Source organism: Sturnus vulgaris, chromosome 10 (genome assembly GCF_052056855.1).
Source record: "Sturnus vulgaris isolate bStuVul1 chromosome 10, bStuVul1.hap1, whole genome shotgun sequence".
Classification (NCBI taxonomy): Eukaryota; Metazoa; Chordata; class Aves; order Passeriformes; family Sturnidae; genus Sturnus; species Sturnus vulgaris.
The window spans coordinates 2,463,612-2,487,441 of NC_142252.1; the positions used below are offsets into that span (position 1 = coordinate 2,463,612).

The following is a 23,830-nucleotide window of genomic DNA, read 5'->3' on the forward strand; positions in this document are numbered from 1 at the left end:
TTTTAAAGCACACTTAGTACTTTTGAAAGGTTTCCTTAATTTTCTCATTGTATTCCTACAGGAGTATTTGGGAAAGAAGGGACTGGCTTTAGAAAAGGAAGCATTCATTTGCAAAACTTAGCACAAAAGGCAGCAGGAAAACATTTAAATCAGCTGGGAAAGGAAAAAGCCAAAGGACTGCACAGACTACTCAAAATAAATCCTCCATTACAAGGAGGTAGAGGAAGGATATTTTTTGCTTTCCTTCCTCTTCATCTTCCAATCCATCTCTCTCAGACCCTGCTTTCACCTCCTTCTAGAAGAGGGGGAAGCCAAGTTTCCCATAACACCATGAGCTCAGCTGTACAAGCTGGAGACAAAAGAGGAAACCAAAAGTACAGTAAGAACTTGTGTATTGGCCATACAAGGATTCCTAGAAGTAATTATCACAAAGGTAAGGCTGGTTAGCACTCAAGCTACCAAGGTGAGGATTGGCCCTACATTCCTCTCAGGGGGAGAGAGGTGTGCTTTTCTATTTCCCAGTGGGAGAGTTTCCTGAGCAAGCCAGGGATTTGCTCTGTTCCTCACAGAAGGCCGTGTTGCTTGTTAAATCAGCTTGGATCAGGTTCTTATCTAGGTGATGTCCAAGTAGATCTGGTCCAACCTTAGGTGAAAGGGAAACCTTCAGCACTGTGCTCCGTGTGCTCCTGTCATGCTGGAGGTCCAGCCCCAGAGCTGCTCTGCAGTGTCCCCACTGCCAGGTGTGCAGCCTTGGTCCCTCCACTGTCCATGTGTGTCTTGGGGACAGGTTGGATGCAGCTGTGCCTCAAGCTACACCCATCAGTGAGGATGATGGGGATGAGCATGGGTACACTGCTCCCCAGACTCTCTCCCTGAGCTCTCACTGCTAGTCAGAGCTGATGGCAGGGCACTGGCTGCATGGACCACATCCCTGTGGGTGCCCAGCAGTGGAGCCTGAAGACCATCAGCTGTGAGATCTTTGACACTGCTCCCTGTCCTTGGGAGAGTTGTGCCCATTTAGCCTTAAAGAAAAGCCATGCAATGGTTGCCAGCTAACAGCCATGAGGGACAGAGACATCCACTTGGAGGGCTTTCTGAATATGCAAGTAAAACCAAAACTAAAAACAAAACCAAATCCCAAACCAGCTCAATTATAATAACCACATAGCTGGAAAATGAAATACAAAATATAACGCTCTGTCCCTTAGGTTTCTATTGTCCCTGGGCTTTAGCCCAGTCGACCAGGAGCACTTGATAGGCATGTGGTGCACCTATCAATACAACCAGCAGATAACAGCAAGGGACTGGCTGAGGGTGGGAAGCAGGCTGACCCTGTCACTTGTAATCTTCTCACATCCAGAGGCATCTTAAGGCCTTTCTAAACACGTTGATACTGCTTGAAAATCACTGAAAAAAACCCACCCTTTGTTTGTGTTAACAGGATGAGAAAGTGCAAGGCTTCCTGTTATGTGTGTGTGACAGCTACAGATAAGCAGAAACCTCTGGACAGGAAATCCGCCCAACTTCTGCAGTGTGATTTGCCCGAGGCTGAGGAGCTCCTTTTACATCGAATGAGACGGGGCTGCCCACAAAATGGGGGACACGCTGGAGAGCAGCTCCGAGGAGCCCGAGATCTCTCTGAACAATGAGTGCTCGACAAAAATGGGCGACCTGCTGGAAGTCTCGAGTGGTGAAAAGGTGAAGTTTGACGATACAGGTCTCTCTCTGGTGCTTCAGAATGGCCTTGAGAACCTTCGGCTTGAAAATTCCCTTACAGATGTCATCCTGTGCGTGGACAGCAGGGAATTCTCCTGTCACCGAGTGGTCCTTGCTGCAGCAAGCAATTATTTCAGGTAAGGTTTGTAACAAACGAAACCAATAAACTTATTTTGCTTCTTAGATTTCAACTGTAGGTCTCTAAGGAGTGCAAAGTCTGCAAATTTGCAGTGAGCCTCTAATTCCGTACAGCTTCTTTCAGCTTGTTTTTTGAAGTTGGAGACTTAAATAAGGCAGGTTCTGATACCAGCACTCAAAAAGTCCACTGGAGGCATGCAAAGGAAGACAGAATATTGGCAGTCAAGTGCATGAGTAAAGGATGTTTTAACCAAGTATCTTTAGCCACTTGTCTCTTTGGGACCTGGGCAAAGAGGAATACCCATTCAGACAGTAGGCTGTTGTTATTGAAATAAGAGTGGGTTTCTGGAACATGCTAATTTTTCCTATTGCCATTTTGGGGTAAAAATATATATATATTGCATTAAATTGTTGAGGAGGAAAGAGAATGGATTTTCCATTTAGAGTTACTGGAAGTTGCAATGGGAAATATCTCCTTGAAAGCAATTTTGCCATTCACTGTCTCCTTCTGGTCCACTTGAATTTTTCATTCTTTCAGTACAATAGATATTCTATATGAGACTACTGGCCAACAAGAACAAATTTTAGACACACAGAGGAACTTGGTATCAGTTTTAGCACAGATTTTCCATTATCATTTAGACAACATCATTTAGACAACCACATTTGCATGGCTGGGATTTTTTTCTTTCTTTCTTTTACTGCTAAAGTGATCAGATGACTGAACAGCTACAGAGGAAACACGAGAAAAAAGAACCTGTGACCACTTGTGTCATGAGCAGAAAGCTAATTTTAATGGAGTCTAGTAAGCTTTGCTGGTAGTGCCTGGAAGAACAGTTCTGCTTTTCTAATCTAGAATAGAGATTGTGTCTGTGAATATTTGGAGACAGGTATTATTTCTATAGAGAGACTATATTTATTGCATGTGAGAAAATATCCAGCTAAAAGCAGAGATGCCCAAATATGTTTTACCAGCATTGTGTGCAAAATGGACAGCAGATGCACAAATTGAAATCAAAATTATCAATGATACTTTGACAAGAAACCCCAATTTCACTATAATTAAAGGTGCTGCAATCTGAAGGACTTCCCAGTTAAAACCAGGCAAGATAGTTCTATGACAACAGCTGTTGGCCAGCTTTCCACTGAGCTTTCCTGAGCTACAGCCTGTCCCTTGGAAGGAGGGAGGATACCTGGCTGGAGGTCATCTCATCTCATCTCATCTCATCTCATCTCATCTCATCTCATCTCATCTCATCTCATCTCATCTCATCTCATCCCAAGGCACCTGCACACGTGTGCAGGGTCTGCCCCTCTGCTTCTGTTTGGCTTGGCTTGGCTTCCCACAGAGCTGAGATTTATTACACCTCACTGTCAGCCTGTCTGCCAGTGCCTTTTGTCATGACTCTTTGGGTTAGTTTCCATCACATTTGGCACAGGATGGAAATCTCAAACCCGAAGTTGCCATGAGTTTGATGGAAATCTGCAGCTAGGAGAGGAGAGATGCTGGACAGGCACCCTTGGTGCTCTGCGGGCAATGAGCAGGGTGTCCTGGCCAGCCAGCACACACAGAACAACCAACTGCCCTGCCCTGCTGGGCACAGCCAGCACAGAGCTGAGCTCCTGGAGGGACCCTGAAGTGTGTGAGAGGGATAACGAGGGACAGTGGAGGGCTCAGGAAGGGGAAGATGAGGTTGCTGTGCGGAGGGAAAGGAGGACACAAGTCTGCAGGGAACCCATGAGCTTCACGGGTTCTGCTGCTCACAAGGAGGCTTCACTCTTCTTGCCATAATTCTCTAGAAGCTGCATGGCACCAGAGAAAGATGGAATTCCTAAATCACACTGTTCCTGTGAGTTCTTTCCATGCTATTATAGGACCTCCAACAGCCATGCATGGGAGCAAAGCAAAGGAACCCAGTGACTCATGGGCTTCATTCCCCTGCAAGTTACACAACCCCCTTCCTGAAAGTTGGTGCCACAGTGCAGGCAATCCAGCAGCAGCAGCACTGGAACGCAGTTAAACAAAGCTAATCACTTCTAGTCCTTCCTCAGCACCTTCTTTGCCTATCTTCTCCAGAGAGTAGGCAGACTAATTCTTGTGACATCCTGCACCTGTAGACATAAAAACATTAACTCTCCATTTACCTCCATGATGGTGGCAAAGCAGAGAAGACAAATACCAGCTGACTAAGGTGGAACAGTAGTTCTTTAATCCTGCCCTGCCCAAGAGTAGTGGGAGAATGGAGCTGGGAGAAGTTGAAGCCATTTCCCAGAGCATCCTGAAGCTCCAGCGCGGTTGTTTGAAATCAGGGTCATAATTCCAAGCACAAGCATTCCAGTGTGGGAGGGTGCTTAAAAAGTGCTTCACAAACTGCAACCCCTCCTTTATTTTATTGAGATTTCTCTAATTTTAAGTGAGGAAAAATTTAGAATTTTTTCTAAAATTACCATTTTGGGGTATCTAAATTTGGCACCGGGCCCTCACTTCAGATGTACATTTCTTAGAGTACATCTTGGTTCAAAGTTGCACTTTAGAATTACACAGGGACAAGAACCAGGGAAACATACAATGGAATTAGTAGCCACATCTGAAGGATTTAGAGCCTCCTGAGGGTAGTTCAGAAGGGCAGCGTTTGGAGGCAGCGTTTTAATCCCTAGGAGAGAAGCTCAGCCTGATCAGCCTGAGTGGTGTCAGGTGTTGCCTCTGCCAGCACACAGGCTGGGAATAAGAACCACTCCACTGGAGCAGAAGGAAGGAGTCAGCTCTCCTGTGCACTGCCCAATTCAGCCCTGCTACAATCCAGAGCAGAGAACTCCTGGGAGAGCACTGTGCTTTAGATGTGTGATTTCTGCAGCTCACAGCCACCTTTCATGAATCCACACCCTATGAAAGTGGGAGTGGATGGCAGCTCTAAACCAATTACAAAGACCAGGAGACAGCCAGGCCAAAGCACTTTGAGCAGACCCTGTGCAAAGGCACCAGCAGAATGTTGAGGCTGCTTTCTGAGCAGCCCTGACAGGTGTAACCCTGGCAGTCTCTGGCTGACCCCATCAAACGCTCCGGTCTGCGGGATGGAAGCGAGACTCTGAGCACCCCGGCAGGGATGGTTTGATACAAGCCTGGAGTCACCAGCTCAAGAGATGAAAGGAAGATGAGCAGACACCACCTGCACCCTCCATGGGGCTGTTTCTCATTCAGACGAGGCATCCGGCACCCGTCAATCCCGCATGACTGGGACAGCCGTCTGTCTGTCTGTCTGTCTGTCTGTCTGTCTGTCCTGTGCCAGCCTCCCTGTCCGTGCTGATGCCCATTCCCAGGGAGAAGTGGGAACTGAGGGCTGCTGTTTTCAGATGGCCATCTGCCCACACGTCCCCTCTTATATCACTTGACAGTGCCAGAGGGAGAGAAGCTAAATGAATCCCAGTCTCGTGGTCACCAAAGTGAAGGAACATTTATCTAAATGCCTTTTCAAATATTCTGATTTCAGTAGTAGCAGAAGCTGGACCATGAGGCAGGGCAGTGAAACAAAAACCTCTAATAAGCTGAGTGAAAAGAAAAATGAGAATTTTGGCTGAACAACTTTTCTGACAAGTGACTTCTCTGCCCAAATTTCCTGCTCAAAAGTTAGTCCTCCCTATCCAGAGGCAGTTTTGCACACTGAGGTAACTAAGACCTTGCTATAAAATTTCTGCTGAGGTAAGGAACAGGCAGTTCTTAGAGCAAGTAGCAGCTAGTATCTTCCATCCATTTGCCATTCATCGTGCCTAGCTGCTCTGCAATAAAATCTGTTTACATCTTGGTTCCAGTAAGACATGTCAATTAGACAGCTTAATTCAGTCACTTCTTTTACAAGAAAAGCATAGCCTAAGACTTGGGACCTCTAGCCATTGCCCAGGTTGCATTTTCCTGTCAACATTGTATATGACTAATAAAGAAGGGCTTGGAATGCAGGGTAAAGAGTGCTTCTAATTACACTTTAGATCTGCACATGTTTTTCACCAGTGCAGTTACAAGTGGACTCATGTAATTCTGATCTGTTGAGACAGATTCCAAATGATGTGACATTTCATTCTCTGAAGGCAGTGAACAAAAAGGGGCTGAGCAAAATCCTAAGTAGAAGCAAAAAGCATTGGAAGACGTACTTAAATCTATGAATTGAAAATGCAGAGGAAGATGTGTGTGTTTGTATTGCAGCTGTCACCATGCAAAATGGATTTAAACAGCCCTTAAATAATTTCTGATTTATGCCCTACATGAAATACCTGCCTAGTGCCAAAGGTATGTCAGGTGGTCACCTTTCAAATGCAGTATTATCCACTGAAGAAGAGTTGCTGTCTACACGTATGACATCACTGCACTTTCTGCCTTGCAGCTCAATTGCTTCTCTAGCCAAGAGGTACCAACTCTGCAATCCCAAAATTTAGCAGAGGAAGAAAATCCATCAGCCATTTATTCTCCCCTGGCCCACTGGTGGTATTAACGTGGTCAAAGATATTTTGGGAAGCTGAGAAGTGAGGCTGTCAGACACATGGGTTTGGTGTGGCCTCGGGCTTCTGTGCCAGCAGTGTCCTGCAGCTGGAAGCAGGGAGGTATGGACCTGCCAAGGGGTACCAAGTACAGGTGCTAACGAAGTCTGGAGAATGCCAGGCCTTAAAGAGCTGCACCTGTACTAGAAGCAGACGCAGCAGAGGCCAGCAGGTGAGACAGCATCACTGCTCCACAGCAGCAGTCCAGACACGGGGACCTGCCCCACTCAGGCAAGGTCACAGCTGCCTGTGCTGCCATGGAGCTCTAGGTGTGCTGTGGAGAAGAGCTCAGAGGAATCCATCATGTGTGTATGCATTACCAAACTCACGAGTACAGAGGTAGAAGAGCAACAAAAAGATATCTTCTTGTTTCTTTTCAACAGGAGTAATTGCATAAAATGTGAAGCAATCAGAGTATTCTGTGTTGAAATCTAAATAGCCCAATGTTTTCAGAATGCCTCATCTTGATTGGAATGCAGTAAAAGATAAATGTCTTTCTTTCCAGGGCCATGTTCTGCAATGATTTGAGAGAGAAATATGAGGAGAAGATCATACTAAAAGGAGTTGATGCAGAAACCATGAATATACTCCTGGACTACACCTACACCAGCAAGATGCTCATCACAAAGCAAAATGTACAGAAAGTCTTGGAAGCTGCCAGCCTCTTTCAGGTACAGATAACTCAAATGCACTGACCCAATGTCACTGCTTTGGCAACACCATGTCTTAGCCTGGTTAGCACACTGCAAACCTCTCTGATTTCATGGGTTCTGGAAGCATTTTGCTTCATACTTACTTGCATTAAGGTAAAAAGTGTCAGTGTACTGGAATTTAGCTGTGTGAGTGCCATGCACACAGGAAAAGAGCCAGGCTGTGCCTCCAAGAGCTTCTCCCATGTGCTGCCTGCCTGGCAGTGCTCCCCAAAATTCAGGTCAGCCTGTGAAGGCCAGTCAGAAGGGTTAGTGGACAGCAGCTGGCATGGCTGGCCAGAGCAGGAAGCTCCTTTGCCTCTCCATCTCCCCTGCCTCGAGATGGAGCTTGCCAGCCAAAGTTAGCATCCTCCTTTGTAGAACTCGTGATGAAAAGGGTTTTAGTCATAACCTGGGACTTGTGGGAGGTTGGAACTGGGCAGTGTTACTCAGCCTTTGGTCCACGAGGTATTCACGTGTCCTGTAAATCACCTGTGAGGTCTACCAAATTGCAGTGTCTGGTACCACGCTGCAAATTGCTAACAAATTGTAACCAGCACAACCTGCCAAGCGCCAATGTGTTTGTGTGTGTGTGTGTCCAGTCCTCTCATTAAGGCAGGCAAGAAACACCCGACTCTGTGATCATCGTGGTTCATGGAGGAATTCAGATTCTTGAGTCTTACGTGGAAATTTTGCTCTGGAGTTCTGGAACTCTGCTTTCTAGAGCCCATGTCGTGTGAGGAGTGGCTGAGGGAGCTGGGGGTGCTCAGTCTGAAGAAAAGGAGGCTCAAGGGGAGCCCTATTGCTGCCTTCAACTCCCTGACAGGAGGTTGTAGCCAGGTGGAGGTCAGGCTCTTCAAGAGGAAATTATCTCAGCTTGTACCAAACGAGATTTAGACTGGATATTAGGAAAAGTTTCACAAAAGTAACTTTAATATCACCTGGGCCTGCAGTGCAGTAACTCAACATTTTCAATACACCAACACTTCCAACTGGTAGCATTCAATGGCTACGTTTGGTTCATTTTCAGGACACTTTTCTGTCTTTTTTTTTTTTGTTTCCTTTTGAACCTTTTTTCCTTAGGATCACGCCTCAGCTTTTTGTTTTTTTGGTTTGGTTTTTTTTTCCCCCTTTTGGAACTATCAAAAATAGAAACTTATATTTTTTCATGTATCTTCCCTATTTTTCATTAAAATTAAGATTGAATTTGATTCCCAAGGCTGGTGCTTTAAGAAAGCCATCAAACTCTGTTAGAATAATGATAAAATTGTGAGGATACCATAAGTAAGACTAGAAAACTAGAAAAAACTAGATAAACCTAGAACACCAGGAATGTTCAGCTAAAAACAGTGGTTATCTAGAATACTATCAAGTTTTATAAGGCTTTAAAGCCTCACATTATAAATGTGAGGGCTTGGGCTGAAAATGTGTTTTGTGCAAAAATGATTAAAATAACTACTAAATCTTTAATAATCTACTATATCAAGCTGACAGAACTAGAGTTCTATTTATGCTGAAGAACAGTTGAAAGAGTCAAATGTTTCATTTGGATATATCAACAGCTGAAAAGTTTATTTCTGCAATTTTTTGCAACATTTTTGTTCGATAAATTCTTTCAAATTAGTGACATGTGAGAAATCCAAATTCAAAATAGAATCTTTTTATCTGACTAGCAATAACTTGTGGCAGTGCCTCTTTTTAACCTTGCAGACTTGGCAAAGAACCAAAGAAGAAATACCTTGCACAGCTCTAGATATTGCAGTACAGACATTTCAACGTGAATTATCTCCTTTTCTCTAGAAACTGTTTTTGAAAAAGTTTTATGTAATTAATGCTTTCTTTTACTCCCTTCTAGTAAGTTTTGACCAAATGCAGTCAAAAGTGACAGCAGGAAGAGGTGGGGGGCTATTTGGAGAGAGCAGGCATCCCTGCCACAGTGGGGGAAGCAGGTGAAGGGTTTGGAACAGCTAAGCCTCACCCTCAAGTGACCCAGACAAATTTTTTCCACCTAAAGCAAAGTTGCAACATGAGTTCAATAGTCACCTCCTCTGTCTGGGCTGGTGGCTGCCCAGCCACTGCACTTGCAGGGTTGGTGCCCACCCTGGATCCCGCCCAGCAGCCTCTGCCACCCACACTGCCTGCAGAGCTGCTCATCCTTTCACCTCTGGGAAGGGTCACGATCCCAGCTGCTGCCCAGGGCCATGGCAGGGAGCCCTGCTTCCCTCACCAGAACTCAGCAACCACCTCCAGACCCGAATACACTGCTCCTGCCCCTCCAGGAACCTCTGCATTACCCATTCCCTCAGCAGGGCTTGGCTGAGGGACCACATCAACTGCGGTGGTGGAAGCAAAGAGATGGTGAGAGGGAAGCTGGCTTCTGAGCAGATGGAAAAGAAACTATTGTCACCAAAGGCTGTGATGCCCACTGCCATGGCAATGCCAAAGGCTGTGATAACCACTGCCATGGCAATGCCAAAGGCTGTGATAACCATTGCCATGGCAATGCCAAAGGCTGTGATGCCCACTGCCATGGCAATGCCAAAGGCTGTGATAACCATTGCCATGGCAATGCCAAAGGCTGTGATGCTCACTGCCATGGCAATGCCAAAGGCTGTGATAACCACTGCCATGGCAATGCCAAAGGCTGTGATGCTCACTGCCATGGCAATGCCAAAGGCTGCAATAACCACTGCCATGGCAATGCCAAAGGCTGTGATAACCACTGCCATGGCAATGCCAAAGGCTGCAATAACCACTGCCATGGCAATGCCAAAGGCTGTGATGCCCACTGCCATGGCAATGCCAAAGGCTGTGATGCTCACTGCCATGGCAATGCCATGTGCAGTAGGAGCAGTGGAGGATGCCCCGAGCTGCCCCCTCTAAGGAGAGTGGACTCTGCCCTCAGGGCATGGCTGAAGCCTGATGGCCTGACTGACCCCCAAAGCAGCCCTCATCCCCCAGTTAACCACTTTACATGAACAAGACCCTCTAAGGGAAATCCAGCTCCAGTATCTGACAGCCACCCTGAGGCCATGGGGCAGCTGCAGGCCATGCCTGTCGAGAGGGCACCATTGCTAACAATGGCCTTCAGGGCAGCTCTGGTGGGAGAAGGGCTCACAGGTTCAGAGAGCCTCCAGTCCCTGGAGAGCAGCCCTGCAGGGGGGCTGTGCCCTCAGCTGGGCTCCTTGGGGTGCAGGTGTCACTGCTGAGCCGGGACGTGCTGTCCCTGCAGCCACTGCACGGCCACCAGCTGCAGGGTGCAGGATCCGCCCCAAGCGTGCTGCACACAGAGAGGGATTAGGAATGAGAGACCTTTCAGTCCATTCCTTTCCCTTTCCGGGGGCTCTAGCTGGAGGCAGGGCTGCTGGCACTGCTCGCACTCCACCATGGAATCCAAGCTGGGACAAGCGAGGACTTCTATGGGGAGAGCAAATTTTACTCTTTGGCGTGAAGGCCAGCTGGAGGCCAAATAAGCATATGGGATGTCTCTAGCAAGTGAGAACTTGGATTCAAATGGGTATAAGGAGAAGGACTAACTTATTGAAAAAACTCTTCTCAGGGAACAGGGCTTTTAAAGTGCCTGGAGTGGCATTAGGAGGGGTACTCACAGTGGACAAGCAGAAAATTCAGATTCCTGCCAGAATAATCAGAGCAGATGAAGCAGAGGCTCAGCGGTGTCTTCCTTCTGATGCTCTCTTGAGTCACCACCTGCTCTCCTGGGACTGACTGACATATGCCCAGCAAGTTTTGGGGGAGTTTGGGGGGAATTCAGTGTCTAAATGAAGGTAGTGGTGAGCAGACAGTGCAGCGCAGAGATGAGGAGCAGGACCAGGGAAAGTCCTGCCTTGATTTTCTCCCAGGCAGCCCAGCCTCTCTGGTGCAGCCCTCAGCAGGGCCATTTCTCACACCCACACCTCACAGTTCTGCATTCTCCTGGCCACAAACAGCCAAGCAGGGAGGGAGTGGGACCTGCTGGCTGTGAGAGCAATGTTCACTGCCTTGAGAAAACCTCTGCTGTCACCTCTCAGTATCGCTCTTAACAAGCCCTGTATAAATAATTAGAGAACTCTACAGAGGTTTGCTGCAGGCTGGTGAGAACGTTGTATTGGGGTCTATTCCCAGACTCACAGATGACTCGATGAATGACCTTGGCAAATCCTAGGTTTGTTTTTTTTGTGTCTCATTACTGACAGCTTTGAATGCTTATGCTTAATAAGCTTAATAAGGCTGATGCTTGACCTGCCTCAGGTCTGAAGCCTACCTGGTGGCAAAGTCCTTTCAGGTCTTGGTACCAGAGTTCAGTGCTAGCCCTGAAGCAGGCAAGGTGAATGTGGCAGGTGCTGAGGGGTCACTGAGCTGTGCCCTGGTACCACCGTGGGCCATTGACATATTTTTGTCACAACGGAACACATTCTGAGACCTCACATAGCCTTGTTCATCAGGCAGTTGCATTTCTCTAAACTTTTGACCACATCTAAATGTAAAACAGGAACCAGGCAGTCTGTACACAGCCTCTGTGATCACTCAGCTCTGATAAACAGTCTAAATATGTCAACACGACACCGACGGGTCTGGAAGATTCTACCCTGATTACTGAAACAAATCTACGTACTACAGTGTTTAAAAATGTTTTACTTCCTCTTTGCCCCTCAATTACTGTTGTGCAACTTTTCCCAGTGAGAAAACATGAGTTAAAATGGTTTGCTTGCTGACACGGGATGGAAAAATGACCCAAAAAGCACAGATGGAAATGCACAGCATTAGCTCTGAGCCATCTCTATTGCACTGTTCAGTGGCAATGATTGTACCTGAAATCACAGAGGTGATTGAAGGTCCATTAGGATGAACTGTAACTGATCAGTTCTACCCAAACGTGGTTCTCAATTCCTGAATAATCATCAGCAATCCAGCTCAAATCATAGTTTTTAGAAACACCTGTGGCCCAAAAAGCCCATAGAAAGATTATTGATTCAGGTGCATTTGGTACCCTCAGGTGGGATTATTTTGTGTAAGAAATTTATGAGAGTATTGCATTCAAATGCCTTATTGAATGTAAACACAGCCAGTTCTCTGATTAAGGAGACTCTGTGTGTAAAATGCATATCAATATTTTTTTCAGCCAGTGGTGATGACAAAGGTCACTAGACCCTCTGAAGGCCTCCCCCACAACAGACTCTTGCCAGAAAGCCCTGTCTGTCAGGAAGCTCAAAAGAATTGCTGATGGCCAATCTCTTCCTGCCACTCACCCCAGCCTAGGACTGCTACCCATCCTTCTGGGGCTCCACGCTGCTCCAAACCTCCCAGACCTCAGCCCTCATTTCTCACCACTCTCACAAGGCTTCAGATGCTTTTGGAGTTTGGATGGTGGGAACATAAATGCAGGCAGTGGAGCCACCTTCGCTCTAAAACCAGCCTCTGTTCTGGTTGGTCAGGTTGAAGCAGGGGAGCAAATCGGATGCCTGGGGTCTTTATCTGTGCTTTGTAACTCCTTGATTGCCAGTGCTTTGAGATCTCATGGAGGAAAAGGGAATAGTAGGAAACCCTTTGATGAAACAAATAAAATCATGACTGTCACAGGTCTTCTGCATCCTGCAAGAGGGAAAAGGAGCAATTGGATGCAGAGGGAATAAAAACAGTGGGAGGAAGATATTCTCATTTCCGACTGCAGATCTTGGGAGATACCTGTGCTCAGATGATCTAATTCTTGTCTCCTCCAGCTCTTTGCTGTATTGGGCATGGCTGGCTGCTCTCCTGTGACACGGCCACACAGCAGCCCTCCTGTGCTTATACAAGGTTTCTCTGCCCACAGTTCCTGCGCATGGTAGATGCTTGTGCCAGTTTTCTCACGGAAGCACTCCAGCCAGAGAACTGCGTTGGCATCCTGAGGCTGGCTGATGCCCACTCCCTGCACAGCCTCAAACAACAAGTGCAGAACTACATTATCCAGAACTTCACCCAGGTGCTGAACTACGAGGAGTTCCTGGAGCTGCCAGCAGACATCCTGTGCAGCACGCTGAAGAGTGATGAGCTTTATGTCACAGAAGAGGCCCAGGTGTTCGAAACTGTCATGAACTGGGTCCGCTACAAGGAGTCAGAAAGGTTTTCCCTCATGCCATACGTGCTGGAGAATGTCCGGCTGCCCCTCTTGGACCCTTGGTATTTTGTAGAGACTGTTGAAGCTGATAAACTCATTAGACAGTGTCCAGACGTCTTTCCTTTGCTCCAAGAAGCAAGAATGTACCATCTGTCAGGCAATGAGGTGAGTAAAACAGGAAAGTATTAGGCACTCTTTGTAAATGTCTCATGCTTCAGCTCAAAAATCGATTTGAAACGAGCAGTGCCATGGGCAGAAAAAGGTAGTCACACTGAATTTTCACTAACTGGTGCTACTGAAAAGTCAAAATTGGCCTCAGAATTTATCCTGCTGTCTTAGAGAGTTTTTGGCGGGTTGTTTTAAAAACAAGTGCACAACTCCCGTTTATGAACATTTGAGCTTGACCCTTCATACACACTCTTGCTAAATGAAAACCCCAGGTAGCTTCCCTAGTAAAAAGGCAAATGGTGTTAGCCCAGACAACTCACCCTCTCAGCTATTACTTTAAGCCTAAGAGAAGAAGAATAATTTTTCCACCAAACTGTGCTACAATCTGTAATGACTCTTTCAAACGTGAATACGTGACATCTTCCTCTCTTCCTTATGGGGGAAGATGTTTCTAAAGGAAATATTCTTCCTCCTATGAATTAGACAGTCTGGTTCCAGAGGAGAGGAGTGCCCATTTGCACCCAGAGAGACAGATTCATCCCGACATCAGTCAAGTCCTGTCCTGTTGGGTATCAGTCCCATCTCCTTGGCCAAAATGTGGGGGAGAGGGGAGAGCAACCAAGAGGTCAGATTTCACAACAGGAGCAAAGTACGTGAGTGTGTGAGGAAACGTGTCCCTCCTCAGTCAGTCAGGGGAGGGCAGGAGGGTGTTGTGGGCCCATCACTCACCGCCGATGTGTCACCCGTGTCACCGGCACTGCGAGGGGTCACACCAAGCACTCCTTGTGCTGCTGGCTGCCTCAGACAGTGCTCGGTGACCTGGGGCAGTGCCGGCCGGACTGGTGGGAGCTCCCTGAGGAATCCTGTCCCGCTGAGCAGCGCTGTCAGGTGCATGCGGCACCGATAAACCTGAGCACCATTAACTCATCTTCAAAGCTGCCAGCTGCCCTCCCCCGGGGATGACGCCTGGCACTGGTGGCAGACAAGTTCAAACACAGTCCTGGGAGCTGGCAAGTTCTGGGACTCATGTTCTGTAAAAATGTGGCTAATCATTTTCTGGACATATTCAAAATGCTAGAGTCATGTCTGTGTAGATAATATCTTTTAATAATGGATAAATCATACCAATTTATAGAAACATGTTAGAAACAGAAAGACAAGTAAAACTTTTAGCGGGTTGCCTCCTGCCACAGCATTTAACCTGTGGGTCTTGTTTGCAAGCATTTCCTCCAAGCAGAACACAAGTTTCCAAACATCCCTTGCATTCTTTGCTCCTGGTGAGCATCTACCTGGCAAATGACCTTTTCCAGTGTTCCTGAAACAAAGACCTGCTCAATAAACTGGGCCAACAAGCAGTAAATTAGAGCTAACCACATTTCAGCTTGGTGCTGGCTTTAAGTAAATCTTCTAATTTTGGCTTGAAATAAGAGCTTATATGCAAAGAAACAAATAAAAATAACCCCTCCACAGTTGAGGGCTGTTGCTGTTCTGACACTGACATATCTCTTCAGGACAAATAATGAGAGCACCTATTTTCTGCTAGCACCAACTGCAGTCTTGCTCTCTCCAAGCTCCCCAAGGCATACACAAACCTTGGAGCCCCCCTACCTTGCCCTCACTCTGTCAGCCCAAATAAAACCTATTCTTTTCAGCTACTTGATGGGCACCCAGGCTTGTCACTATTGCTCACCTGCATAGCTCTTGGTGCCATCCTGGTAATTCCTAAAAGCATCTGAAAGTATCGTAGTAGGCAGGCAAAAGCAACTAAGAGTTTCCAGAGCTGGAAAAATCCTGCCGAAAGAAGGATACAGCAACCTCTGCTGAATGCTTCTAGGATGCTTTTCAAACTTTCAACTTAGAAATCGTTGGCTAATTGGTTCAGTTGATGTAAGCCTGCTGTGATTTGAAAAACAGGTAGTCAAAGAAAAGGTCACCTGTCCTTTCTGTAATTGTAGGTGTAAGTGCCCTGTGTACTCACTCTATCTCACTTGCATTTAGATCATTACAGAAAGGACCAAACCCAGGATGCACGAATTCCAGTCTGAGGTGTTTATGATCATAGGGGGCTGTACAAAAGATGAGAAGTTTGTAGCAGAAGTGACTTGCCTGGATCCTTTGAGGCGAAGCCGTCTGGAAGTAGCAAAATTACCAATCACAGAGCAGGAGACGGAGAACGAGAATAAGAAATGGGTGGAGTTTGCATGCATTACTCTAAAAAATGAAGTCTACATCTCGGGTAAGGAGCAAGACATTGACTGGGAGTGCAAGAGGGGAGCAAAGGGTTCTCACAATTATTTCCAGCTTTTATCAAGACCATGCTTGAGGCAGCTTTAGAAAAATTAAACATTACAGGTATTTTAATGTTTTGGCTTTGGACATGCTCCAGAGAGCACTGGATGTGTAAGGACACTGCCTAGCTCTGATTTGAGCACAGAATTCCTTTTCAAACAATATTAAGCTATATATATATATATATACATATATACATATACACAAGCATGTATATTTTATATATATATATACAAGCGTGGGTGCTTGTGTGCACCAACTAAACTGTGACTGAGGCCACAGAAGGGTTCTTGGGAACAGTTTACCAAACATAAAATGACAAATTGCTTCAGCATCTTCTCATACAGGTCCATTTGAAGCTCCACATGCATAAGCAATATCCTGCCAGAATCTGAGTAATTCTGCAAAAGTCGGTCAAGAACCTGCAGGGAACTGTCACTGATGTTTGGCTGCCCCCTGAAAGCTGCCATCACAGAGCACTCTAGAAGTGCCCACCCACAGTTATTAACTTGGCAGTGTAAACTGTCAAAGCCAGATGAAATCCCATGGTCCAGACACCCAGTGTGGGTCTGAACAACTCATGTGCTGATCATCATCCCAAGAGCTCCAGGAGATGTATTTAACTTCCTGCACAAATGCAGTTGAGTTCCACACAGGAATTTGATCCCAGGGCTACAGAGATTTTACTCTGACGATTAAAATGTTTAAATCAAGCTTGTTAGCCACTTTGACAGCTGCTTTTGATGGCCTGTCAAAAAACAAGTTTGATGAGCTTGTTCTGCTTCCAGAGGAACAGTGACAGCAAGCCTTTCATCCCTGTGGCATTACAGACCATGATACAGAGCAGGGCCTTCATAGGTAGGTAGAACACTTCCTTTCTGCAAAACTGGCCACCAAATTCTATAATCCATTAAAACAGAAGAGTAGAAAGGAGGAGAGTAGGCCAAAGTGTGAATACTTCCCTAAAGTGTGAATAGTGGTCCACTGCCTTTATTCAAATATCTTCCATTGCGTTCTTTCTTTCGGGAATCCACATATTTTTGATACTTCATTCCAATTTAACATTTATTAAAGCTTTATCCTGGCATAAGAATTAGATTACTCTTCCCATAACTACAAATAAAGAAGGTTTTTCCTTTCAGTCCACCATAGAGAGTTTCTGGCCTTAGTCCCTCTGTTAAAAGGTGGCTGTAGAGAGGAACCTGTCAAACATTCTAACTGGGGAATGTTCCCCTTGCCTTCACACCCTTGACTTGAGAGGTATTTTTTCCATTTGCCTTCAATTTGTTACCCTTGCCTCTTTTTCAAGGCTTTTTGCATTCTTTTATTCCTGACATCTTTTCCAATGTCTCTTCTCCATTTATATTTTATGTTCTATCCAGACTACCTCCAGGCCAGGCTAGCACATTCCCTGCTGTGGTGAGTCTAAGCTGGCTTTCCTTTTGCTTCTGTTCTCACAGCTTCTCTTTCTTCCTTCTCTTCTTACTTTCATATCTCTGAGTGCTTCTCTCCATTCCCTCTTTGCCTTTCACCTTTTTGCCCTTCACACACAAATAAAAGGCTGGACCAAAGCCATTAGCATTTTTTTCTCAGCTAAACCAATTATTAGTGTCTCAATCCTGATTAAACAGCTGCTTCTTCCTGCATGTCTGTCTACTTTTGTTTTCTTTCTTTGGCTCTTGTAATTTGCTTCTTCTCTAACTTGACTTTCATTTTTCCTAACTTGATCTCCTCTTCCTTGTGCTCATTTCCCTCCATATCTTGGTACAGTCTGAAGTCTTCCCTGCTCCTTTAGCATCTGAAAAAAAGGAAAGTCCTTTGCACAAGATTATGACTACTGTTAGATCATGATTTCCCCAAAACAGTTTAAATGCTTTGACTGGATGACCTGAAACACTACATTTGTAGCATAACTGAAAATGACATGATTTATCATTCACTATTGTGATGCTTTTACTAATTTAGGTACAATTTATCATCAAATTAGAAAGAATTGTTGTCCAGAGGTAAAACAGAAACAAAATGAACCTACAATCTTCTCAAAAATCTCTCCCTGTCCCCTGATGTGCAGCAAATTCACCCTCTGGTCCAGCTCAAGCTACTACATGAGTTTCAGGCTGTGGAGGAAGGCAGGAGCTCATGTCAAAGGGAAATTTCAAGGGAGAGTAAGGGGAGCACCTGCAGCCTCTCAGCCCCATTGTAGCCATGAATGCTGCATTCAGGCCCCTTGGCCACTTCAGCTATTTGAGTGCAAATAAAATTCAGCACATACATGTGAAAAATACTGAGACAAAAGCATTACAAACGACTCTTTCTAGCATGCTAATTATCTCCCATTCAATCTGCTCTTTGGCCCAGAGATAGGCTCCATCAGTTTGCAGTCATCTGTCTGCAGTACAGAATACCAATGAAGGCAGACACTTTCTCAATAGAATATGAATTCTCTTTTCAGTATATTCACCAGTGAAGCAAATGTTTAATCAGGTTGCAGATGATGGAATAAGCTACTCAGTCTGTAAATGTGGTTTCAGGCTTAACTAGATCCGTTTGTATTACAGTTACACCAGAAACTGTGGGCAAAAAACAGCTCTTGTTTAAAACACTGCTCTCTGCTTTAGCACAAGCAAAGATCCACTTGCAGGTCAGCTCTAGAATGAGTTTGCAGGGTCCATTTTGATCTTCAAGCTATAAATATGAAGCATATCCAAGTCTGTAGAGAAAGAGACCAGAAGGAGAGGCACAAAAATGAAATCCCAGCCCGTATAATGCCAGGGTTGAATAGTAAAACTTCCAAGTCCTGCAGAACTATTGTTGGTAGGAGCTCAGTCAGGTCTTTTGCTTTATGATACAAACGACAGGGCTGGCTGGATCTGCCCTGCACAACCTGGCAGTTCTCCAGTGCAAGTATGTCTTCGAGGGATTTGGCCCTCCCAGCTGCAGCATCCCCCACTACCTTACTTAAATCATATTTGTTTACCTGTCCCTTTGGAGCAGTTCTGCAAAGCCCTGGTGCTGCACCAAAATCTCCTGCATGTCACCCTGCTGTGTGTTTGGTCATGCACTCAGTATTGAAATGAAAGTAGCTGTGGTCTGGTAAAGTGAGGAACAGTGATTTATCTTCACTGAATATTTGCCTGTAGAAATTGTTCCATTTCCTTCACTATCAAGTAAACTAAATGCAGACATTTTCTTCTGTTGTAACAGGACCAGTTAACAATCAGTAATAATGATTTACTTTCCACTGTGAGACAACACAAATTTAAACATATTGGAGTTTTTAAGTAAATACAAGCTGTGCTATCATATTTATGTATGTCATGTTCACTACAGGTGGCAAAGAAACAAAGCATGATGTCTGGAAATACAATGCCTCCATCAACAAATGGATACAAATTGAGTATCTCAATATTGGGCGCTGGAGACATAAAATGGCAGTGCTGGGTGGCAAAGTGTATGTCATTGGGGGGTTTGATGGCATGCAGAGAATCAACAGCATGGAAGCATATGATCCCTTTCATAACTGCTGGTCAGAGGTAAGAGGCTGCATCATGTAACATTTTAATCATTTGGAACTTTTTAATCAGAAAGTCTTAGGGTTTGGATTCATAAAGATGATCTTGTATAATTCTTTTAAGTATCTCTGGTCTTTAAAAACCCTAAATAATTTTTTTTCTATAGAAATGCATATACTTTAGAAGGTAAAATCCCCAGATTCCCAGCCAATCATTTCCTGTGAGACATCTAATGCCTAACTTCCCTTTTTTATTAGTTGGCTTTTAAAGCTAGTTGTACATAAATAAAGGAGTAGGAATATAGTATACACGAGCCAGAGAACAGGCTGAAAACTGCTGCTCTGACACATTTTATATGTTTATAAAATGTGCCTGTCAAGCTGTGCATTATATCTGGTATGGGTTATACATTCAAGTTGAATGTAAAGGTTTGAAGGCAAACAGGATAAACCCCCCCTCCCAGTTCTACTCACTGTACTTCAAGCAATGGGAGGAGAGAGTCAGGCAGCCAATTAATCCATGGAAGTAATGAGATTAGGTATTATAACAGCAGATACAACCCATTGTCTCTAGATTCTACAAAGCAATGTAGATGACTCTACCAATCACAGCTGCAAGTAGAAAGACCAGTATGAACAAATCTCTTGTGCTTTTTTGCAACCTTTTTAAGTATGTAAAGGAGATTTTTGGCACTTCTGACATTTCCTAGCTTTTGAATTATTGATAAAATAATTTTAATTTCAGCATATTAACAGAGCATATTTTTATTGAGGGTTTTAGCAGTCTTAAGAAAAAGCTGAAACATACTTCTCCCTTATCCTTAGAAACATCATCTTCTGGACCCTGCTTAAAAAGGAATACCCGACTTAAAATTCCACAGGCTCCCTCCCCACAGGCATCAGCCTGACTGCTTCACATGGTTACTAATGATCCTGTTTGGTCCCCAGGCTGCTCCCCTGATGGTCAACGTGAGCTCCTTTGCAGCAGCCAGCTACAAGAAGAGGCTGTACGTGATTGGGGGGGGCCCCAATGGGAAGCTGGCCACGGACAAGACCCAGTGCTACGACCCTGCCACCAACTCGTGGAGCCTCAGGGCTGCCATGCCTGTGGAGGCCAAGTGCATCAACGCTGCCAGCTTCAGGGACCACATCTATGTGGTGGGTAAGTGGAGCACCCGTGGCTCTCCTTGTCTGCAGCCAGCAGGGCTCGTTCCTGTGCTGCTGGGTCAGTTGTACCCACGTGCTCCATGCAGTGTAACCAGATGGTCGGGTGGCTCTTCTGGGTGAGCTTAGTGAAGGCTGGGAGTCCAGCAGTAGGGAAAGGTCACCAAGTCAAAATCCCTGTTAGCATGGGAGATATCTTGGAAAGCTGGAGCTAGCCCAGACACAGCTTAAAGCCATCCAAAGATGTGTTCACAGCGGCATGGGCATGATCTCATAGCTACATCATGTCCCCTCTCCTCTCCAGGGGCATTACACAACCCCCTGCATACAGCATTTATGCAGGAATAAACTACCAGGAGCAGGTCAGAGGAGCAGAGCCACTGAAACCCGAAGACCCAGAGCTCTTCCCTAGATTGCACTTGGGGTTAGTTCAGTCCATCACCAGAACTGGAAGAAAAAATGTAAGAACAAGAGTTTGATGGTGGTGATCTGAACCATGGGGGGAGGAGGGAGCCTGCACACATCTCCAGATTCTTCTGGGAAAACCAAAAGAAAAGAACGCTTGTTTCCAAAACAGGAGCTCTGAAAAGTTTCCCCTCCCTCTCTCAGCCTTGGTGCAGGGAATTTCTCACTTGCAATATAATCAATACGGTGTTGATAGCTGGCATAGGGCTGGAGTATTCACCAAATAATTAATGGTGCTCTGGAGGGAGATTTATAATCTGAATATATGTGCACATATATATATACACACACACAGCCCTTTTGTGTACATAAATACCTCATGCTTGTCCTCAGCAGTGGACTTGACCTCACCCTGTTTGTACAGGATGACAAGAGAGAAGGCACATGATTTATGGAGCTGATATAACTCCTGATAAAATGGACATGATACTCCAGTCACATTCATTCAGCATCTTTCACTCAGCAATATCTACTAGTAAATCTCTTGTTTATCTATCTGAGAAACAAATCTACTCCAATTTGATAGAAATCAGCCCCATCTGAAGTTTAAAAGATAAGAGTATTTGGTTATTGCATCCAAAGCAATCTAATTACCCAGACTGATGAAATACCAACTGCCAGGTGAATCATTACAACTAACAATGTCTGTTTTCAGCCTGTTCCAATTAAGTCACCTCTGAATGACTTGATCACCCCTCAGGTACTAGTATTGTCAAACTCAGCATCTATTACAAGTACCACAGATAAATGCCCACTTTGCCAGCAGGGAGGATCCCAGGCATTGTTGCACCTTAGCACTAAGACCATGGCTTCAAGGTTTCTCCCACCCTATCCAGGACGGTGCCAGACTCTTTTCAGTGGTGGCCAGGGACAGGACAAGGAACAATGACCGTAATTACAACATAAGAATTTCCTCCTCAGCCTGAGGAAGGACCTCTTTGTGTTGAGGGTGGCAGAGCACTGGAACAGCTGCCCAGTGAGGTTGTGGAGTCTCCCTCTCTGGAGACATTCCAAACCCACCTGGATGCATTCCAGTGTAACCTGCTCCAGGTGACCCTGCCTTGGACTGGACAGTCTCCAGAGATCTCTTCCAACCCTAACAATTCTGTGATTCTGTACAGCTACTACAGAAGACACATTCAGTGCCTGCAAATTTCAGAATAAGAACCATTTAGCTGTTAGTAGTCTCAGGAGGGAATATATTTTCATGGCTTTTCTTGAGAATTGAGGTATTGACCGTTTTTTCCAGAGAAAAGGACACTGCAAGATTGAAAAGGTGCACTAAAAGTTTAATTAGTAACTTCAATTTTGGGAAACACAGAGAAAGTGAAGGTCACTCTCTGTTTAACAAACCCATAGAAAGATTATTGATTCAGTCTAAACAAGGAAGGATTCTTGAAAACAACCAGCTCCAGGAAGAAGGAGGTTTGATGGACAGAGGGACAATGAAGTTGGAGGAGTGAGTGGAAAAATCCTGTATTTTTCTAGCAGTGATGATTTACCACGGCTGGTCCTCCATGATCTGAGCTCTTTTAGACAAAATAGTATTTTTCTGAAGCTGTGTCCTTAGCTGGAGCAGCAGGTATGAGAAAGATCTGTTGCTAGGTACACTGTGGTCACACTGAAGTTTGTTCTGGCCCTAAATTCCACAGCCTTATGAACAATAAGTGGCCTTCTGCAGATCAGGCTTTCGAAACAATAAAGTATCCTGTGACCTTGTTTTTTCTCGGCTTTGGGGCAAAAAGCGTTCTTAAGAATGTCAGGAACAGAGTGTTGATGAAGCGGATGGTTTAATTAAAATCCCTTCCAGGAATGGCCAGTGCAAACCGATATCCCTTTCCTTCCCAGGAGGGGCAATGAAAGCTCTGTACTCCTACAGCCCCCGGGAGGACACATGGTGCCTGGTGACTCAGTTCAGCCACGAGAGAGCCAGCTGCGGCATTTCTCCCTGCAACAACAAGCTGTTCATCACCGGCGGCCGAGACGAAAAGAACGAAGTCATTGCAACAGTGCTCTGCTGGGACCCTGAGACTCAGAAGCTGACAGAAGAGTGTGTCCTGCCTCGGGGGGTGTCTCACCACGGCAGCGTTACCCTCAGGAAGTCTTACACGCCCATCAGGAAGGTTGTGCCCGGGGCAGTTTCTGTCTGACAAAGGAGCCCGGTGTCTCCGGGGCACAGACTGCGCCGAGGATGGGTTTGAGCTTCAGCGAGCAATGGGTGGAAACACCACCACGGCTCCTCTGGGGTATCTGTGCCCAGTCCTTGTGTTTCCTCTGTACATTATCTCCTTAAATTATCTCGATTCCTTCCCTCCACAGAAAAACAAAGGGACAAGCTGTGGCTTACTTCTGCCAACGCAATACCTCGAATCAGGCAAAGAAATGTAGGTGGGAAGTTTATTTCCCAGCTATATCTACCCTGGAATGTGCTTGAAGTGGCTCAGTCTGGTCCCAGAGTTTGGTCAACTATTTATTGTGTTAAGTTTGATTTGCAATACCTACTAGTGAAAAAAGTGAAGTTGCTTTTGGAATTAAATATTTGTAACTTTGATGGAACATAATGTTTTATCTTCCAAAGCTGTGCTTTCCCCCCCGCAGCGTTTGTTGCATTAGATTAAGTTTGAGCCTGTTTGTTTGTTTGTTTGTTTGAAGATATTTTGTTGGTTTTTCAGTTCTGCATGACCAAAAAATTCCATCTCAGTTTGCAAACCTTGCTGTCATTCCGAAGAAAGAGACTGCACAGGCTACAAATGTAATAGAATGCTAATTTGTTTGCACTGAACATTCACCGCGGCTGTTTTCTAAATAAAACAGACCAAAAGGTAGTTTCCCTTTTCTCGGTTGTGTGTCGGGTGACTGCTGTGCCTGGCAGGCGTTTTCCTCCCGCAGTGCTGCCCCCAGGCAGAGCCCGGCTGCTCCATCCCTGCCCCATCCCTGCCTCCATCCCTGCCTCCATCCCTGCTCCATCCCTGCCTCCATCCCTGCCTCCATCCCTGCTCCATCCCTGCCTCCATCCCTGCTCCATCCCTGCCCCATCCCTGCCTCCATCCCTGCCTCCATCCCTGCCTC

General features: G+C 45.6%; 1 protein-coding gene across 1 annotated transcript; it reads left to right on the forward strand.

Annotated features, from left to right (window-relative positions):
- Window positions 1-1,518: 1,518 nt before the first annotated feature.
- On the forward strand, window positions 1,519-23,586 carry KLHL6 (kelch like family member 6). The gene is made up of 7 exons (XM_014870311.2): window positions 1,519-1,853; window positions 6,887-7,052; window positions 12,880-13,329; window positions 15,331-15,568; window positions 18,952-19,154; window positions 20,081-20,294; window positions 22,610-23,586. Exons 1-7 carry the CDS (start codon window positions 1,594-1,596, stop codon window positions 22,909-22,911), a joined length of 1,833 nt encoding a protein of 610 aa, XP_014725797.1. The 5' UTR covers window positions 1,519-1,593; the 3' UTR covers window positions 22,912-23,586.
- The last annotated feature ends 244 nt before the right edge of the window (window positions 23,587-23,830 follow it).

Bases quoted from the DNA above. Each gene is read 5' to 3' on its own strand.
- KLHL6 (XM_014870311.2), top strand. From the start codon at position 1,594: ATGGGGGACACGCTGGAGAGCAGCTCCGAGGAGCCCGAGATCTCTCTG. The intron at 7,053-12,879 runs GTACAGATAACT...CTCTGCCCACAG, and splicing joins AAGCTGCCAGCCTCTTTCAG to TTCCTGCGCATGGTAGATGC. The intron at 20,295-22,609 runs GTAAGTGGAGCA...TTTCCTTCCCAG, and splicing joins GGACCACATCTATGTGGTGG to GAGGGGCAATGAAAGCTCTG.